The sequence below is a fragment of the Atractosteus spatula genome, chromosome 2 (assembly GCF_055471065.1).
Source record: "Atractosteus spatula isolate fAtrSpa1 chromosome 2, fAtrSpa1.hap1, whole genome shotgun sequence".
Lineage (NCBI taxonomy): Eukaryota > Metazoa > Chordata > Actinopteri > Semionotiformes > Lepisosteidae > Atractosteus > Atractosteus spatula.
Window position 1 is genome coordinate 59586761 of NC_142707.1, and position 19891 is coordinate 59606651.

Here is a 19891-nt window from a genome sequence, read left to right on the forward strand (position 1 = left end):
TTTACTTACAGTACATACAATCTTTGCTTAAAATTCCTTATGTGACTAAGGGACCTAATAGAGATGGTTTTAATTTACTGTAACAATTACTTTACAGTAAGTACTTTGATGACTATTCAGTTGGGACACATAATAATTTACAGTTTCAGAAATGGATTTTACATATACTGTAGAGTACAATATACAGTTTGTTGATATAACACAAAACATGCATAACAATCAACAAACATAATAAGAATATTATGGTGAATCAGTCTGCTTTGATACAAAAGGTTGATCATTCACGCAGGGATTACAAAGATCAGAGTTAATAACTTCAGAGTTAAAATCTAAAAACAACTTGTCTAACAATGTAATGTGTTATGGTTTTATCAGTCTCAGATAATTATTCATCCTCCTTCAACTGAACTGGCAATCTGACTTTCCAACCATGTGACTACACACAGTCTGAATGAGGACTAACTTTTCTCCAAGATGCCAGGTTGAGAGAGTGTTTTACTAAAGTACAGAATTCTGCCCAAGGTATTCTTTCTCCAATAGAATAAACCTTGTAATTGTAAAGACAATTGTCTGCCTTGTCTCTCTCACACCTGAAGAAGGCTCCACGGCCGAAACGTTGTGTTCTCTTTCTTCTTTTTTTCAGCATGGAATAAACCTATTACTTGTTCCTTTGCAGCCTACGCATGCTGACGCAGCTACCCACCTGAACTACTATTGTAAACCCATTGTTATTTTCGCCTGATCAACGAAATAAGACAGTTGTACTCTTTTTAATCGCCATCCTGAATATCCAATTATATTCAGAACCAAGCTGTAGCAGGGATGAACTGAGTTCTTTCCTCCTGTCTTCCCTGTAGCCTGACCCCAAGAAGACAAACTGTACACAGACTCCTTTTAAAGACTGAATTTGAGCTTTAGGGCAGAGACAGGACAGGGACGGTGTGTTAACCAATGAAAAGTACGTTTAGTGCTAGCTTTTAAGGTACAACACCACAGGTGGTGATTAGTTTAGGCTAATTGAATTGAGTACATTGAGGCTAGGGTAATAAAGGGGGAGACTTTGGGGGAGTTTAGGCAGAGCTGTCCCAACAAAAGGCAGAGCTCTTTCTTTCTCCTCTCCCTTGGGACACTCCCAGCACAGAGTGAACAGCTGCCAAGTTGGACCATGGACCAACCGCCAAGCTCTGTCTTTCCAGCTGTAAGTTTAAACTCATCAAGGACGTTTGGATCTTTGAGTATAAAACATCTTTATTCACATTATAATTCTTAAGAGTTAAACTATTTTTCCAAACACGTTTAATAGTTTCATCCACAATAGTAAATGCATATTAACTTGTATCTGAGAATGTAATGTAATTACAGTATATGAGACTGTTAAATACATACAGTATGTTATAGTCTAGGTGTATTTTTAAAACAAAATTATTTTGAGCTCTGAAATTATTAACTCTTCTCCTTTTAATCCCCGAGTTAACAATCAGGCTTTCGTATCACTGCAGACTGTTTCACACAAGTATTCTATTACATTTGTTTCTTATGCATGTTTGGTATTATATCAACATATTACACAGTATATTGTATATTTAGAATCTGTGTGTGAGACTGCAAATGACCATGTTTGATTGGTTCCTAAAAGTTGTCAAGTATTTTTGCAATTTCCAGGTTATATAGTATCCTGCCTTGTGCTCGTTGCTTCCCGGAATAGGCTCTTGCTCCTCGGCGACCCTGTATTGCATAAAGTGGATGGATAAATCTTTCAACCATTTGAAACCATTCTTTCAACCATTGCAACCATTTAAGCTAAGAAAACATAGATTAAGCAAACTGAAATGTATGATTTGAATATGTTTGTGCAGAATTTAGAAACAGTGAGTTTGTAATGTACTTTTGAGTGGTGTACTATACTTAATACCAGCACAGAACTCAAGGTCCTTGTAATAACATTATTCATGGATGTGTTCACCATGTTTGTTTTAGTTTAACCTACAATGTGCTATACTACTGTTTATTACAAGAAAGATAAGTATTTTGTGTTTGGTTTGTCTTTCAGGTACATCTATAGTTTCTCCTAGTGCTGCACCAACAGCTAGTTGTACCTCATCTGGTCTTGGCTGTCCAGGTAGGAAGAATTTAACCTTCATTTTTATTTGCCTGATGGAATTTATTTGAAAGATTGATCTTTAAAATACAGTATCTGTAATTCAGCTTTAAACTATTAAATACAAACAATATTAGTCCAGTATTATTATTCTAAGGGAAACTGATGCAAATAGAATTGATTGTCTTCCTTGTAGTCATCTATGTGTTTTGTTTGACTGAAAAGGGAAGATGGATAAATCAGTTTCTTATCAAAATGAAGAAACAACCAGAGAAGTACCATACTTAGTTCCTGATGAGAATTTGAAAATAATGGAGTTTGCATGTTCTGTTATGGGCATGCGATTTGGTGACGAGCATGTTCATTTGAGGAATACTGTAGGACAAGAGGTTCAGTGTTGTGACTGAAAAATATGGTTCCAGAGAAGGACAGGGTAAATCTCATCAACATGAGAGAATAGATTAAAGGCATGAGAAATCAGTTTGCTAGGATTTACCCCTCATTTTTAATGCATCTTTCTAAAATGACTTTCCTTTATGCAAAATGTATCCCCTCCATATTTTTGCATTGCATCATAAATAAAATAACATTCTGTTCAGGGTGGATCAGCATTTTCTTTCAAAGAATAGCCATAAACACTCTGACTGCTTTAAAATAATATTTGGATTACATCAGAGTGGGGGTATGTTTATAAAAACAGTTATACTGTATGTTCTCTTTTGTGAGCTAATTTGTTTGCCAAACCAGTTATAATACAAAGTGGTCAAAAATTGATTTTAAACTGAAGGAATCAAGTAATAAAAAAGAAGTCACAGAACAAGATGTGATGAGGCATATTAGGTGTATTAGGCCGAATTAATGTTGTATTTTATGTGGAAAATTAAAGATTTTTGTCAAGTCAATAATCCATATGCAAGCTAAGAGAATATATGTATTCACTTACAATTTAACATAAGCTTTGTTTAATTGCATAATACAGACTCTCACAACAGCATAGTGACTATTCTGTGTGGAACGTAGTGTACTGATGAATGTACATAATGAATCTCAGAAAGAACTAACTACCTCAGGTACTATTATTATTTCTAGAGAACAGAAAGAGTATGAATTAAAAATCCAGAGTTGGAAAGTATTACCATTACCATACAGTAGGCTTTCCTTTGACCATGCACTCAGTGGGGAAATCAAATAATTAGCCTTTGCATGTATAGCTCAGTTTCATTTACCAAAACTCTGATACATCAAAATCATTCAGGTGTGAAGAATACTCATTATTTTTTGTGCCGTTCATGGCATTTTACAGAATAAAATATATGTACAGTATTGATGTCACAGATTACTTAGATAACATGGAAAATCAGACATTACTTTTTTGACAGCTGAAACAAAACAACAATTTAAAACAAACTTTTCTCAAAAGAAATATGTCTCAAGCAGTAGATGTGATGTCACACTGTATTTCTTTATGTTTGGTCCCTCTTTAATCAGACCTCTGAAGAAGGGACAGTTATTTGAGCTGCATTATTCCAGTTTTATATCTAAAAGTAACCTACGTTTTTGTCTCAGGTGTTTTTATTTAATGTCTGGCTGATGCTTCAGTCTTTTCATTGGAATTTCTGGGTACAGTGCTATCACTTAACTTTTTAAAAGACTCATCTAAATCACAAAAGAAAAATATAAAATGGAGCATCAACTTGGTAGTCATTTAGGATTTATTGGCCTTTCAAATATCTGTATTCAGATATTTATTATATAACCTCTAATTAAAGGCTATTTGCAAATATAATATGACGTAAAATATACATCATCTTGAATTAATGATGTGTTTTAATGTATACTGTATACATTTTTTTCTTTTTTAAATTTCTTGAATTAAAAGAAAAATACAAAAATGTTTATTTTTCACAAAATTAAGCAAAAATGTGTGTCTTTGAAATCATGCTCACCAACACGTGCATGCTGAGCTTGTTGATCCAGATGTCCTGATTTTGAGCCTTGTTCATGTCACGTGGTGATGGTGACCAGGATTCCCCATGTAGTGCTCTTGTGATAGGGAAGGATTAGTCCAGGACTCTCTGAGATCCTAGAGACATAGCAGTTCCTGGAGTGCCTGCAGACTCCCATTGACATCCATAAAGGCCCTGCCTCTTTACCACTTGACACTGAGCTGGTTTTACACTGCTGCAGAGCTGTTACTGGGTGAAAGGTTGAATATCTCAATGTGTGGGTTGATGGAGTCCGCCTTTCCTCACTCCCACACATGGGCCTACTGTAGCTGTCACTGCTGTGACATAAAGACACAATAGATAAGTCCAAACTGAGTGCGTGTGCTGTATAGCAATAAATACTCATCAGGTCCTAATAAAATTGTCTCGGCAAACTTGATCTTAAAGTATTTCTTTGAAAGGTTTAAGTGAAGTGTGAAGTATTTTTTCACTGTCTAGACTGTACCATGAAATAAGAATGTTGAATTAATTAATAATATATTAATTAACAATGCATGTCTTATTTTCAAGTAATTCTCCCCTTTTTTCTTGAAAAGCTCAAATTCCTTGCATTTATATAGCACTTTTCAGCCCAAAGGATCTCAAAATGCCTAACATATACTGTAGATGGAGATTCACAATATTAACAACTGAAGTGCCGCTACATCTGGATGACAAACTTATCTGCGTAATAATAATTGAAGTAGTCCAAAAACATGACATAATGTTGAAAATTAATGGATTTTGATTTTTTTACACACAGCTGAAAAATTAGAATTAGTTTCCTGGTTTTATTAGAAAAGAGAGAATAAGTAAAGAATTAAAAGGCTAATATGTCTTCAGAATATTCTACTTTTATTGTGATATACAGTAGCTTGAACATACATTAAATCAATATTTCAGCTTTTCACCACTACTTTTTAAGTGTGATCCATGTCGATCCAAGTCTAATGCTTTCACTCAACTGGTAAGTGTCCTTAATAGCGCTTTGTGTTTCTGAGTATTTGTTCCATATATTCTTTCAACATGTTTCATCACACATCCATTTAATTCATATTTAACCTTTTTCCATCCCTTCATCCAGCCACTTTAACTACTACTACAACATCCTTTGTCACCACTAACATGACTGATACTAATCCAGCATCACACGGTAAGAAAGACTTTTAATTGTTCAAGGTGTTCACTGTTGTTATATTGTTTGAAAAACTGTGACTTCGTGTGAGGAGGGAGGGAAAAGGGGTTATTTTTAATTAAAAACTCTTGTCTGCTTTTCCTTTGTTATATAACCCAATGTGGAAATTTTGGAATGCCACCTCACTGACGTAACTGAGAAATAAAGTTGCCATCCAGGCACATTATTTTGCAGCACTTAGTTAAACTTAAATGTTAACCACAATTTAATTAAAAAATCTTTAGCCTTGTGAAATGTGCCAATTTCTGCACCATGTTTTGCATACCTGTTATACTGATTTTCAGGACTGGATGTTAGAATTGCTAGTGATAATCTAATAGTCTTCACTTGCTGATTGTGGTGTGTCTGTACACATGATTTATATATTATTAATAAAAGACAGTTGTGACATGAAAACTTACCAGAAAGCAAAATAAGCAAACATTCTGATTGATCTTTTCATATTAAAGTATAGTATAAAGTTATTTCCTTCAGGTATTTATGTCACAATATATTTTTTTGTGTGGGTGTCAGACTTGCTTTATGGACCTATTGCTTTCTGTTGTGGAGCTAATTAAAAACTGTGTGACAGTATTATGGAATAAGAGTATTAAGTAACAGTCCTACTTTTATTAGAGTATGTAGAGCTGTAGACCACATGAGAGATCCCACAGCACATACCGTATAAAGCCTGTTTTCAACCAGTAAATTTCATTTACTGCTGGGAAACTATGGAACAAGGGTGGAACTTGGATTAATTTGTTCTGTTTAGTTGATCTAAGTCACTGTGAATGAGGTAAATTATTCCCTTCCCAGCAATGACAATCTGAATGACCAAAGCAGTGCTCCACTTTAGGTCCTAAATAAAGTCAGCAACTTAGCAATCGTAGGCTGAGCTCAATCATGATTATTATTTTGAGTCTTGTTAGAATGTGAGTTAAATAATATAAAACATCAGTGCCCATTGCTCCAATATGGAGGGCTCTCTCAATATTTAATTAATATTTAATTATCAGCAAGGAGCAATATGTTGTTTACTTTTAAATGCTGATCCAAAAGGGAATAAATATGTCCAAAAACACTTAAGGTTTATATCACTTTACTTCACTTTATTCAATTCAGTGAATAAACTAAACAAAGTCAAAGTAAAACTGTATGTTACGAAATTTCCTGAAGAGACCACAAAGAGACCACAGTCAGAACTGCTCTCATCCACCAAATGCATATGTGTGTTAATGCACTTTTTTCAAGCAATAAACCTTTTTATTATTATTTAAACTCTTAGACATGATTATATCTTGAATTAAGCAAGACACCTCAATAGCAATTTAAAAATTGCTGTTGTGTGCACTAGTTCTGATCCAGATCCTCTTAGTTAGCTGTTCTTTTTGATAGTATTCTGCAATGATTCCTCCTGTATACAACCAGACATTTGCAGTCATTAACATACAAGCAAAGCTATCTGGTATGGATAAATGTATATATTAAAATAAGCACTTATTTTAACTTAAACCTCTATGATTGTTCCATTATTATGGCCCAGGCATTTTAAAGCATGAACTGTAGCTTTGTTTGAGAAGCGTCTAATTCCCAGCAGGTCCATTCTCATTTTCCTCTCGGCCGTGAAATTACTTCTGAGTTCTGGTTTCTCTGCTTGTTGAAACACGGTGGGTGACAGTTATGACAAATTCATTTTTCCATAAAATGTTCTTGAACTGGGCACAGGACAAAGAAAAAATAGCAGTGATTACTTTATGCATTTCATTAAGTGAGAACATGTGAATTAGTTCCAAACTAAGGCTTACCAGCACCCTTGCAGTGATTATCAAAGTTTTCTATTCCTAAGCAAAATTAGCTTCCGACTTTGCAGAAGTAGGCTAATTGCGAAAACGTCATAAGTATCAGTGGAAATATGTAACATGGAGATTAACATATATTTTTGTTTTTGGAATTTTATTTTGATTTTATCTGGTAGGTAAAAGTGAAACATATTTTCTGCTGGAACAGAAGGCTTTGATAAACTTTTTTTAGCAGTCGGCTACATCAACATCTGACAGAAAGTATTAGGTTTTATTTTAAATTATTGTATTTTAAGGATTTGGTTTAAAATGTGAAATGTGTAAATGCACATTTGAAACTTTGTTCAAAATTGCAGTAAAACTAAATAAACTAATTATTACTAAAACAATATTACTATTACTAAAATAATATTCAGACACTGCTTTAACATTACGCATTTCATAGACATTTCATGAAACTCATATTTGTTCCACAAATTCCTGTCTTCAGTCTCAATTATTTTTTATTACAATTTCCTTTTTTAATTGGCATTTCAAAGCATCACCTTGTCCATTTTTATCACCAGTCTTTACAACGCCTATTGCAGCTACTGTCACTACTAACTTGCCTGACACTAATTGTACAGTACAGAGTAAGAAAACTATTTCTCACACATTTAAATTTTTTTCCTGTTGAAAAAAATGCACGTCTTTTCTTAAGATACAAATTTATTGAGGTAATAAACAGAGGTAATTGCATAGATCTCATACATTCCTTAAAGAATCAAAGCTTCCGGTAATGCAATGATGCCATATTTTTTTTAAAAGCATGATTAAGTTTAAAGAATAAAAGAATACTTGAATCCAGCCACCAACTGCAAATGTGCAGAATGAAAAGAATTAAAACAAAGCACATACTTGTTCCTCTTCCCCCAACTGAAATATTAATAGAAATGTTCGTACAAATAAAATGCCCATTCAATGCACATGCCCATTCAATGCCCATCCAAGCACATACATTGATTTTAACCCTACAGCTTTCCAGTGCAGAGTCCACTTCAGCTACTATGATTCATTACTGTATAAAGAACAAAATAATTACATAGCTATTGGTAACTGGCCACCCTGTTGGCACAATACCCTACTGGAGCACAGTGCCAGACATATTCTCCTAACCTCCGCTCTGCCACTTAAAGAGCAACCTACATCCCATGCTGTTCCTCCACTCTCTGAGCACCCTGTAAGGCAGCAAAGCTAGCCTCACTGCCACTGATCACATACCTGTGGTTGAAGCTACTTTCTTGAAAGCAAGGTTTCCCCTGATGGCCACCCTATTAGTATCACACTACTGTGGGTGCTAAACTTTCTGCCATGTGCAGAAAATTGTCATACTGTGTCTTGTATACTACAATGCATTTCCAGGATTCAGTTTCAGGATATGGCTATTTCATTTTTTCCTGTGTTTACTGCATTGAATGCACTTTATGTATGGAGAATATTCTAAAGAAATTAATGGAATAAAAATTGGAATCAAAGGAAGTACTTACATAAGTATTGGTTTATTCATGTAAGCAACATATCCTGTAACATACTGTACTGTAGCATTTGTTCTGTTACACTGTAAACCTCTAAATCACATGCAGCAATCTGAACTTTCATTTGTTACTAACACACCTGTCTCTTGGTCACAGCATGCCATATTCTGTGTTCATTTCTTAAACAATTTAGTTCACATTTCCTATCCTTGTTACCCGTTATTCATATCTCTAGTACGCCCTCATCAGCCATGACTTGCATCCCAGTATTCACCAGTAGAGCGTAGGGTAAGGCTTACATTTGTCTTCTGGTGTTCAGAACTTTGCAGGATCTTATATATGTCTTTTTCATAGCCTGAAAGTTACTGTAGTATGATTTTGTTCTTGAAATACAGACTTACAGTAAACAGTTGACAGCACTCTTTGCACAATTCTGCAAACATTAAATTCTCTATAGATCTGCATGCCTCTGGTGAAAAAGTAAACAATTTGATGTAATATTTTTTAAAAGCATGAATAGCAACATATTAGTTATATGGAACAAGTAATAGGTTTATTCCATGCTGAAAAAAGAAGAAAGAAAACACATATGCTAAAGATATTAGTTATATGATATATTAGTCATATTAGCAGTATATTGTATTTTGTGTGGAGACAAGGGATACTGTGGACATTTCTGCATCAGTGGAATTCCCCGTGGGGTCTTGTAGCAAATCATCAAGCTCACAAGTAGATGAAGTGTCATACACAAAATACTCCACAAAGCAAAATACACAAACAAAAAATGTACATAGATAACTAATGCAAAAGAAAAATGGACAGTCATGATTGTCTTGGTATTCATACCCTTAGCTGTGACAGGCCTCAACTAATTTAGGTGCACAACATTGCCCTAATGAGTCACACAATTAGTTGAAATTTCTCTGCCTCTTTAACAATAGTGGTTCACATGATTTCAGAATAAATACATCCATCTCTGTAAGATCCCCCTCTCAGATAGTGAGTTTTAAGCAGAGATTCAAACATGAATACCAAGGAGCTTGCAAAACAACTGAGATAAAGTTGTATAAAGACAAAAATCAGTGTACCACTCAGTCAAAACCATCCTACCTGTCAAGTATTATGTTATTGTTCTGCTTCTCAACATATGGAATTTGGAAGTTTGTCAAGACTGCTGGGAACATAGATAGAGGAAAGTTTCTCTAGTCCTAGAGAAAAACCAGCTTTTAATATAAAGTGGGAAAAAATAGTCTTTCAGTAGGACAGATACCCACAGCCAAGGACAAAGCAGCATTGGAGTCACTTATAAGAAACTCATAAATAAGGAGTTACTAAAAAAATATTAAATTAACCTTTATTTTAGATTTAAATCCAATTGAATATGTATTTTATATGCTAAAGAAAAAATGAAGTCAGACCACCTGAAGAATGGGCACAAACTCAAGGTGGCTACAGTAAAGGCTTTGCAAAGTATTTCACACGTTGACACAAAGAGTTTGGTGAATTCAGTCTGCTACAGGCATCACTTCTTTTACTTAAGTGAGTGTTTCTCAATACTTCGGGTCATTTGAAATCACTGGCTTTAACATAAAATACAGTATGTATTTGTTCTAATATGATCAAATGTTTGCATGTAATCACCCAAAAATAAAACATATATTGTACCTGTCATTCAAATGCAATCCACGATCAGAAATATGCATTACTTGACTGTAAAGCAAAAAATACTTTTGATTTTGTCATCTCAATAAATTGGAGGGCACTGTACAGTATATGACAGTTAGTGTGGATCAGTTAGAGTTGCATCAGTGTGTGAACTGCAGACGGAACAGGTACTGTAATAATAATTAATAATTGCTTACACTTATATAGCGCTTTTCTGGACACTCCACTCAAAGCGCTTTACGGGTAATGGGGACTCCCCTCCACCACCACCAATGTGCAGCATCCACCTGGATGATGCGACGGCAGCCATAGTGCGCCAGAACACTCACCACACATCAGCTATCAGTAGGGAAGAGAGCAGAGTAATGAAGCCAATTCATAGAGGGGGGTTGTTAGGAGGCCATGATTGGTAAGGGCCAATGGGAAATTTGGCCAGGATGCTGGGGTTACACCCCTACTCTTTTCGAGAGATGCCCTGGGATTTTTAATGACCACAGAGAGTCAGGACCTCGGTTTTACATCTCATCTGAAGGACGGCACCTGTTTACAGTATAGTGTCCCCATCACTATACTGGGGCATTAGGACCCCCATGGACCACCGGGTGAGCACCCCCTGCTGGCCCCAATAACACCTCTTCCAGCAGCAACCTTAGTTTTTCCCTGGAGGTCTCCCATCCAGGTACTGACCAGGCTTACACCTGCTTAGCTTCAGTGGGTTGCCAGTTGTGAGTTGCAGGGTGATATGGCTGCTGGCATAGATATTCAGCTTTTCAGAAATTACTCGACTTACTGTGTTTGCTCCTTATACTGTATACGTGTGTGTTAAAGTAATATCATATGTACAGTATTTGCACATTTTCATAACTCATGTGACCATTTCCTTTATCCTTAAAAGAAAAACACTGTACATAGATAACTAAAGCAAGTGTTTAATTTTCCATTTGCCTTTCTAATTCTTCTCCTCATTTGCCATTCTTTGTAGTAGTGTCTGATACATCTACAGCCACTTCAGCCACTAACATCCCTCCTACTTATAGCACTTCACAGGGTAAGAAATTCACATTTATGCTATTTCCCGGTTGTCCTTAAGAACACCATCCTGCTGCAGAGTGAGCCCCCTTAAAATGCCCTTTGTACATCTTTAATTCTTATCTTCACAACACTGACAAGCAAAGCTAGTAGCTCAAAGTACAGTCATTGAATACCTTTTCTTTCATACTGTATGTTAAATTTAAGGACTGTTCATTTTGACCTTGTTTTAACAGACTTGTTCTCCTTATTTTTAGAAGCTAGATTGTTTAATACTTAAATGTTTTAAACGAGCTGTATTGGAATTTTGTTAGTCTTTGTGCTACATTAGCTAGCTCGTGTGCTTTTGACGTGAAGAAGAGTTGAAAATGAAGAAAATATTATCCTTTACTATTACAGAAGAATTATGTTTTTAAAAGCTTTTAAAAATCTTGAATGCACAGAATGTGTTCTTCTCTTCATATAAAAACTCCTAAAGTGTACTACTTATACAGTATAAAAATTCTATGTATCAGACACTGTATCAGATACTAACGTACTTGCTACAACCATCACATTTGAATGCTCATCAAAAGGCTCATTTGAACTCTTTCCTATGGACTCTCTTTAATGCACAGTATTCTGGACTATGTTTATGTATATATTATATATAACACATAATATATTAAACAAATGTTCTTCTCCTTGATGTAACAGAACAGAGGGATCTAGAGTGTTAGTCGTGGGTTAGACCATAGTGTATAAACACTACAAAGGCTGAACTAAATAGTTCACAATCTGCACAGGTTTGTTAGAGATATTGGCTTCACCTGTTGCTGAAACATATTTTTCTCTATAAAATGCAACAGGAAAACGTTACAGATGGCTGCTGTGTCAGGATCAAAAAAATATCACAAGTTTGACCACACAAGATCCACCGGGAAGATAGAAGCTTCACTGAAAGGGAAAGAGGAATGGCTAAAGGCCAAACCAGGGAGAGGAAATTTAAAAGAACAGGGATGGTCTGACCTCTGCCAATTAGCTACATTTCCTAAAAGTAAGAAAAATACAGTTATATATATATACATAGCTCCTTCAGACCACACTACCTAAAGATCTTCTACACTTTCATATTTTTATTCAAATAATTATGATATTAAACAATATTTAATAAAGATTTTCTACTTTGTCACAAATAGAGAAACGATGTACAGTAAACCAAATAAAGGGAAAATAAACACTGGAATAAAATTTAGAAATCATCACCTTTGCAGCAGCTACTGGGATTATTCCCCCTAGGGGAGGGAGTCTCCATTCTCTGTCTTGTCCCTTTTGCATCAGTATTCACCCAAGAGGTGTGGTATTGATTATGGCTGTCTGTTTAAGCTACCCAAAACTGCAACATGTGCCGTCTCTAAAGCTATGGTCCCTTTGAAAGGATCTAAACTAGTTTTGCTGTCTTTAAAAGGCTGCATGATTCTCAAATAACAAGACTCTGTGTTCATTTTACTGAAACATGTGACCAACCGATTGAGTATTTGCTGGTGAATTAGGTATCTTCCACGGAATATAGATATATTGAGAAATATTGCAACTCTGGCTGGAGTGGTGGTTAAGTAGTCGTTATTTGCTTAGTCATTTTAATATAATTTCTATGTTGTGTTGTGTTGCAGTCTTTGAACACTTCGGTTTTAAGGAGGATATTTGACTCTGATGGTATTCCTGTCCCCCTAAAATGTCTAGTAGAGTGCTACCTGAGTTTTCAGTGTTACTACAGTAACTCTGCTTTTAACATTTCCTACAAGTATTTTACATACTGATGCCATTTAGTAGGTAGTAATGTGGAGCACTGTATTAGGGCTGTGGACTTCTAACTGGGTTGTGGGTTGACATTCTAGGTGAAAATTGTTGCTGCTTACTTCACCATAAATTGTTCCATTAATATACCAAGCTGTATAAATGACTTTCAGAATATGTTTACCTTTGATAAAAGCTTCATCCAAGGTTTGTAGTTCAATTTGCTCATGTGCTGCTCATTTACTAGCTACTTTCGGCTGTTTCAGTTTTACTCAGCATGTCAGTTTTTCAAAATAAAACTGACTCCTCTTGTGGTGTGGGTGTTTTCAATCTATATGTGAACTGGACATTTCTGATCAAAAGACTATTGCTGATGGACTGTTAATCCCTCTGTCTCCTACTGTATAACAGTAATAGACTAAGTTTTGTGAATTCACCTACAGTATATGTATTTGGTGGAGAAGTTCACAAAAACCTTAGTGTATTTCAGTTTGTTTTGCATGAAGATTGTTTTGCTCTTCACAATAACAGTCTTAACAAGAGTATTGATATAGCCCAGACATAGCATTCTGGAGGAAGACTAAACTAATCTGACCTGACTGTTCATCAGTAGGTTTCTGAAGAACATCAGCAGGGCTGTAGAAATGCTTTTAAGGTGGCCATATTTTCTTTCTATTCCAGTCTTACTGGGAGAGGTCACAGTAATTCCATTGTCTTAATAATGATAATGTTGCTTTATTAGCCCTATACAGTTTTTTGCCATAAGAATTTGCCTTTTTGCATACCCAGCTTGCTCTCCATGAGACACAGACAGAGAGAGAAGCTGGGGGTCAGAGCACAGGGTCAGCCATTGTACAGCACCCCTGGAGCAGCTGGGGTTAAGGGCCTTGCTCAGGGGCCCAGTGGAGTAGGATTCTCCTGCCAGCTGCAGGATTTGAACCAGAAACCTTCCAGTCATAGGCACAGATCCTTAGCCACAGAGCCACTGCTCTGCCCACTCTTTTACTCTCCTATTGATAAGAGGCTTGAACAATATACTAAGACTGTTTTTTATTCTACTATTGACCAATGTAACACATTCATGCAATTATTTCATGAATAATATATATATTATTAAAATATATATATAACTATATATATTATTAAAAGTCAGATCCTGACCTCACCTCCATCAGTTATAACAGCCACACCTGTTCCTTCTTTATGGCTTCAATTTTCTCTCATTTTTCTGCTGTTGATACTGCCTGTGTGACTGAGGTGGTAGCTAAAATGACACCAACTGCACTTGTTATGCCCCCTTTCTCTACACCCCTATTCAAAGCTAGTTTCTCTGTTCTTTGTCCATTTGTTATTAACCTCAATTATGATTTCCTGGAATCTGATCTTCCTGATGGCTTTAAGTCTGCTTGCTCTCACATCTATGTTAAAACAAACGTGGCCTAGTCGCATACTTAACAAATGGTAAAACCTAACTTAATTTCCCTTATATCACAAAAACACTGGAATTAAAGTGGCAGCTGAATTACTGTCTCTTCTTACATCCAATGAACACTTTGAACCTTTCCAGCTGACATTTAGATAGAGAAATGCTACAATTTAAGCAACAATTCAGAGATGAAACAGCCATTTTACTATAATAATTTGCTAATGGTTTCTGACTTTGGGTCACTTAATGTACTTGTATGTCAGAACGTTAAGTGCAGCTTTTGGTACTGTCAAATAAGATATCTTACGGGATAACAAGGCAAATTATCTGCGAACCAGTGGAACTGATTTCTTTAGTTTGATTTCTATTTCACTACGAAGAACACATTTATTGATTTTAACTGTTTAAAACCTAATGTTGTCCTACTTTCTCAGTGAGGTTCTGTGCTGGGACTTTTACTTTATAGTATATACTGTACAGTACATGTTTATTTCTTCATCAGAATATTAACCATCAAGGAGAGTTTCAATGCAGTGCTCGTGACTTTCAGATGTATTCACTGACCAAATCAGATATGACTTCAACTGAACTGTGATAAGGCTGAGGTTCAAATGATTCTAATATCATCTTTGCAAAGTTGGTGACTTCATTGTTGTTGTTGTTGACAGTGATGTAATAAAACCTTTGGTGGGAGTTAGAAAACTTGGTGTTATCATTTATGGCACACATTAGGAATGTAATAAAGGAATCTTTCTTCCACCTTTGCACTTGATTAAGTCCCTTTCTCTGCTTATCTAAAACTGAAATATTAGATACATACTTTTATATTATCAAGATTAGATTACTGTAACACCTTACTTACTGGGGTATTGTCTAAGGTACTAAATAGACTTCAGTACATCCAGAAGTCTGTGGTGTACATGCTAAATAAAAGTACTTCAAATCAGCACAAACTGGTTCCAATTGAAATTTAAAGGAAATCCTGTTCACACATTTGGTACTGAATGGTCTAGCCCCAGGTTATTTAAATGACTTATTCCATCAGTACAGTACAGATCTTAACCTGAGATCTGCTAAAGCAAACCATCTTAACCTACCAAACTCCAGACTCCATCTAATAGATGCAGCACTTCATCTGTGAAACTTGTTGCCAAACACCATTAGAGATTGAAAGAGTGTCAACATTCTTAAAAATGACTTTTTTCCCCTTTGTTTTGCATTGCGTCTGTGCAATTGTACAACCCATTGAGTTTGTTGAAAAAATCAATAGTTGAATTTTTATTCATATTATTCTGAAGATGCCCTTTCACAACTGACCCTCTATTTCTCGGCTGCTTTAGACATTTGAAATGGCTAAATGAAATGAAAATGAAATGAAAATCAGTTTATACATTAACTGTCAATTTATACATTAACTGTTATACTGATAAGACATCAATTTATTTTCCCAAGTACTTGCTATTAATTGTACAGAGCTAACAAATGTCTATGTGCGACCTGTTCTCCCACAAACATTCTTTGAGGTTAGATTTCAATATTATTATTGACCAGCTGTAATATAAGGTTAAACAAAGGTAATTTCCAACTTATTTATCCTCTCCACTTCTGAAAAAACAGCTTTATGAAGGCAAGATACCTGCAAGTACAACTTTGCTTGATTCAAAACCTTAATATTGGACTTTGAATAGCCTGGTTTGGGGAGATTAGGTCACATGAAATCTATTGTTATATTAGAGCTAAAAGCACAAAACTCTAATGTGCCATTTTATTCACAGCATTGAAAATAATTATTTTAGAATAAGAGTGTAAGTGTATTATATAGACCAGAGTTAAGAGAAACCAATAAGTGCAAATAACAGTAACAATTTGCTTTAACTTCTTTATTTTTCACAATGACCAATTGTCACGGAGCAGGAAATGATACGCTGACAGATCTTTGGTTGTCTTTCAACTTCACCGAATCCGAGGTAGCGGGCTCTACCCCACCACAGTCAAGATCACATGTCATCCAGGGTCCTAGGAGTTTGAAAACATCCTTGGGGATAATTTCAACACCTTTAATTTGGCCCAATAGGAAGAAACCAGACATTGTCACTCAGAGACAGGAAAAGCCGGTGATCCATCTGACTAAACCTCCGATCACAGACGCAAACCACACAACAGCCGTTCCCTCTAAGCCCAAAGTGGCCACAACACACTCCGTTGCTAGGAAAACAAAGGAGATACCTCATGACACAACTCATTCAGAAGTGGCTTTCCCATGGCAACCAATGGACAGCCAGAACAGAAGTGATGACATAGAATCATTTCAGGCAGCTTCACTCAGTAATCGCAAGAATAAGCCACTAGTTCCATACTGGACCCTGAATACTGACAGCGAAAACAAAACACTGAATTGGACAGATGCTTCAGAATACCCTTCTGGCTCTGAACCAGCAGTATATGACATTGAAACTTTCAGTGGCATGGAAACCTTTTCTTTCTATGACATGGATTCTTCTTATAAACTAAATGCAAGCTCAGTTTCTGTTCCTCATAATGCTTCCAAAAATGCACCTATTGTCACGAAAGAAGAATTGAGCCAGATGACTAATTCTGCCAGAAGTTACTTGTTGGCAGAGAGCTCGCTTCAGGTTGCTCAAAGCCGCTTTGTAGAAATCCATCTTTTCAACGGGGTGCTTGAAGGGACAGGTGTGCAAACGCCTTCACAAAGACTGAGCGCAATCAGTCAGGCAACAGCAAATATGAACTTTCAAACCAACCAGGCTACACTGCCATCCATATCTCTAGACTTCATTCAGGATTTAAGAGCTGAATCACAGACACAGATATTAAGTTTCAACCCATCAGGAGGCTCCATGCCTCATGGGTTGTCCACTGGCATTATACCCATCTACCAGGAAACAGTAATGTCTGTTTCTGGAAAGGAACACCATGAAGAAAGTAGTAGTTTTGATAACTTTTCAAAAGAGTTAACAAGATCTCCATCTCTATATAAAAATGACATTTCTACATTAAGGAAAGATACTGCCTACTTTGGCAATATTAAGAGTGATGCAATTCTTCCTAGCAATTCAGTAACTATTCAGCCTTCTCAAACTCTCACAGAGCACTTGAAAAATTCAGAAGCTATTTTAAAGGCATCAGCAGGGATTCAAAGTGAAGTATTAATAATAGAACCATCTATGCCAAATATACTGCTCTTGTCAGATATGTCAGAGGTTTTCCCTTCTTTAATACATGATTTTATGGAAACAAGCTTCACTTCTTATGATACAGATTATAGTTCCCTACTTCTTCCATCCTTGAAACATCAGTTAGAATTCACTGGAAACTCCCATACAGAGGACCAAAGACTCCCAATATATCAAAGTTCATTCCCTTCAAACCTGAAACCAGATAACACAACAATCATGTCAGAAACAATTAGTGATTCTGAGATGAGTTTCTTTTTATCTTCAGAACAATCCAATATAAACAGTTCAACAAAGCTCCTTTTCAGCAGCTTGACAGGCTATAACAGTAATAATCCTACAGACTCTGCCCTTAAAGAGTTGTCATCTGAAGCTCATATTTACTTCAGTGCTGTCACTTATTTGCCTTCCAAGGCCCTCAAATCAATAAAAAATGAATTGACAGATTTTCAGTTTTTGCCTTTTAATGCATTTTCTAAAATGAAAGGAGGGACAGCACGGTACTCATTTAGCACAGACTCCTTTCTATCAGAAACCAGTATCCTTCCAGAAGATGTATTTGAGGAACTGGAAAACAGTTTTTCAATGAATTTAACAACAGGAATTATTGGGGATGAAAGTATTTATTCCATGGTTCAAGTATACTTGTCAAGTGCCTCTTCAGCTTATTTTACAGACAGGATCCACTCAGAATCCATTTACTCTCTTACACTGAGGGAGATATCTACATCCTTCCATGGTCTACAGGGAACTCCATATAACGTTAATGGATTAGAAAATGCTTCAAAGACAAAAACAATTGCATCACAGGATTATTTCTATAGTGGTGTGCAGCCTCCACCTAGCAGTAGTTTTTTCGGATCTAGCAGTGCATTTTCACACTTGAGCCATGAGCTTCTGCAACATCCATACATCAGCAGTTCCACTAAAACAAACTCTCAAAGCACTCCAACAAATTTGAACTCAAAGACTACTACTCAAGGATTACTACCTGAGTTGTACTCTGATATGACTTGGTATTCACAGGAGTCCCAGTCTGTCAGTTCTGAATCTTACATGAATCTCTCACAACTGAGTGAGCCGTTTCAATTCAAAGAGCAAAATCCATTTTCTTATCCTACCCATCTTCTGGAAATGACCTCCGTGGAACCCACTGCTGCTTCTCAGCACATGGCCACTATCTTCAAAACCTCTGTGTTGAATGAAGTCATTATGCAAGAATCTTCTATCCTGTCAATGAACATGCAGCTGGCATCTGGCCCAGTGTGGTCTACCAGATCTTCAGGAGCTGTAGAAAGTGAGTCCCCTGTGGCCAAAGATGTAATGGCTTCATCTGAGCTGAATCTTCTCCTATCTGGTTCAATGTTGGCAGGAAATGTGCAGTTTGAGATTTCTGCTGAAGATGACAAAAGTGATGAGAAATGGGATGATGGACTTGTGCTTACTTCTTTGGATCAGGATTTGCCTATGGCAAGTGCATCACTTGTTGTCCAGACACCTGCCAGTTATGCCGAACTCATATATAATAAAACATCAACAGAGGACCACCCGTCTGGCTCAACAAAGGACCCTCATATTTTAAATATGTTAGGAAGTGGAATCAGTGGAGAAAACATTGACCTGCAATTGGGAAATACCACTGGAAGTCAAACAACAATGGGTGTCACTGAAGTCACCCTGTGCCTATGCAAAGATCATTTTGATAATTCATGTCTTTGTGGATTTTCAACCAGCAACCGTATGTTATAAAAAACACTACTATATATATATGTAGTTTTGGATTAGTTCTTAGTAGCAATAATAAAATGCAGTAGTTGTTTATTGTTTCTTTGTTTTTTTCTGTAGTATTCTGTAGATTTTCTTATATCTAACGGTGAGGTGATTTGCTGTGCTTAAATGAGTGGAGCCCATATAAATTGATGGGAGGGAAATTAATCACAACAGACTACAATCAAAAGCCTGAGATTTTTTGAGCACTGGAAAATGATTGATTGTTTAAAATGCAAAATCAGCTACTAATCTTGATTTCTAGTTTCCTTGTATGCCAACTCTCAGGAGACTGCATGCCAATGTACTGTACAGTATCTCAGTCAAAACAGTGGGGTCTTATTTGGGAAATTAAAGAAAAGTCTGTCAATTTATTTGAAATCACTTAAAATACTGAAGTCTCCTAAGAGTGAAAAGATTCTGCTTAGCACTTCAGTAGAGATGTAATTCAAAATAAACTAACC

The 19891-nt window shown here is 36.1% G+C and overlaps 1 protein-coding gene across 4 annotated transcripts in view; it reads left to right on the forward strand.

The window, feature by feature from the left end:
• The window catches only part of adgrg6 (adhesion G protein-coupled receptor G6), an 83246-nt gene that overhangs the window by 34736 nt on the left and 28619 nt on the right, over positions 1-19891 (forward strand). For 3 of the 4 annotated variants that reach the window (XM_088934043.1, XM_088934059.1, XM_088934050.1), the window contains 2 exons: positions 2051-2119; positions 5168-5236. In XM_088934043.1, coding sequence (XP_088790169.1) covers positions 2051-2119; positions 5168-5236 — 138 coding nt within the window. The remainder of the gene's footprint in view (positions 1-2050; positions 2120-5167; positions 5237-19891) is intronic. The other variant, XM_088934067.1, reaches the window with a different exon arrangement.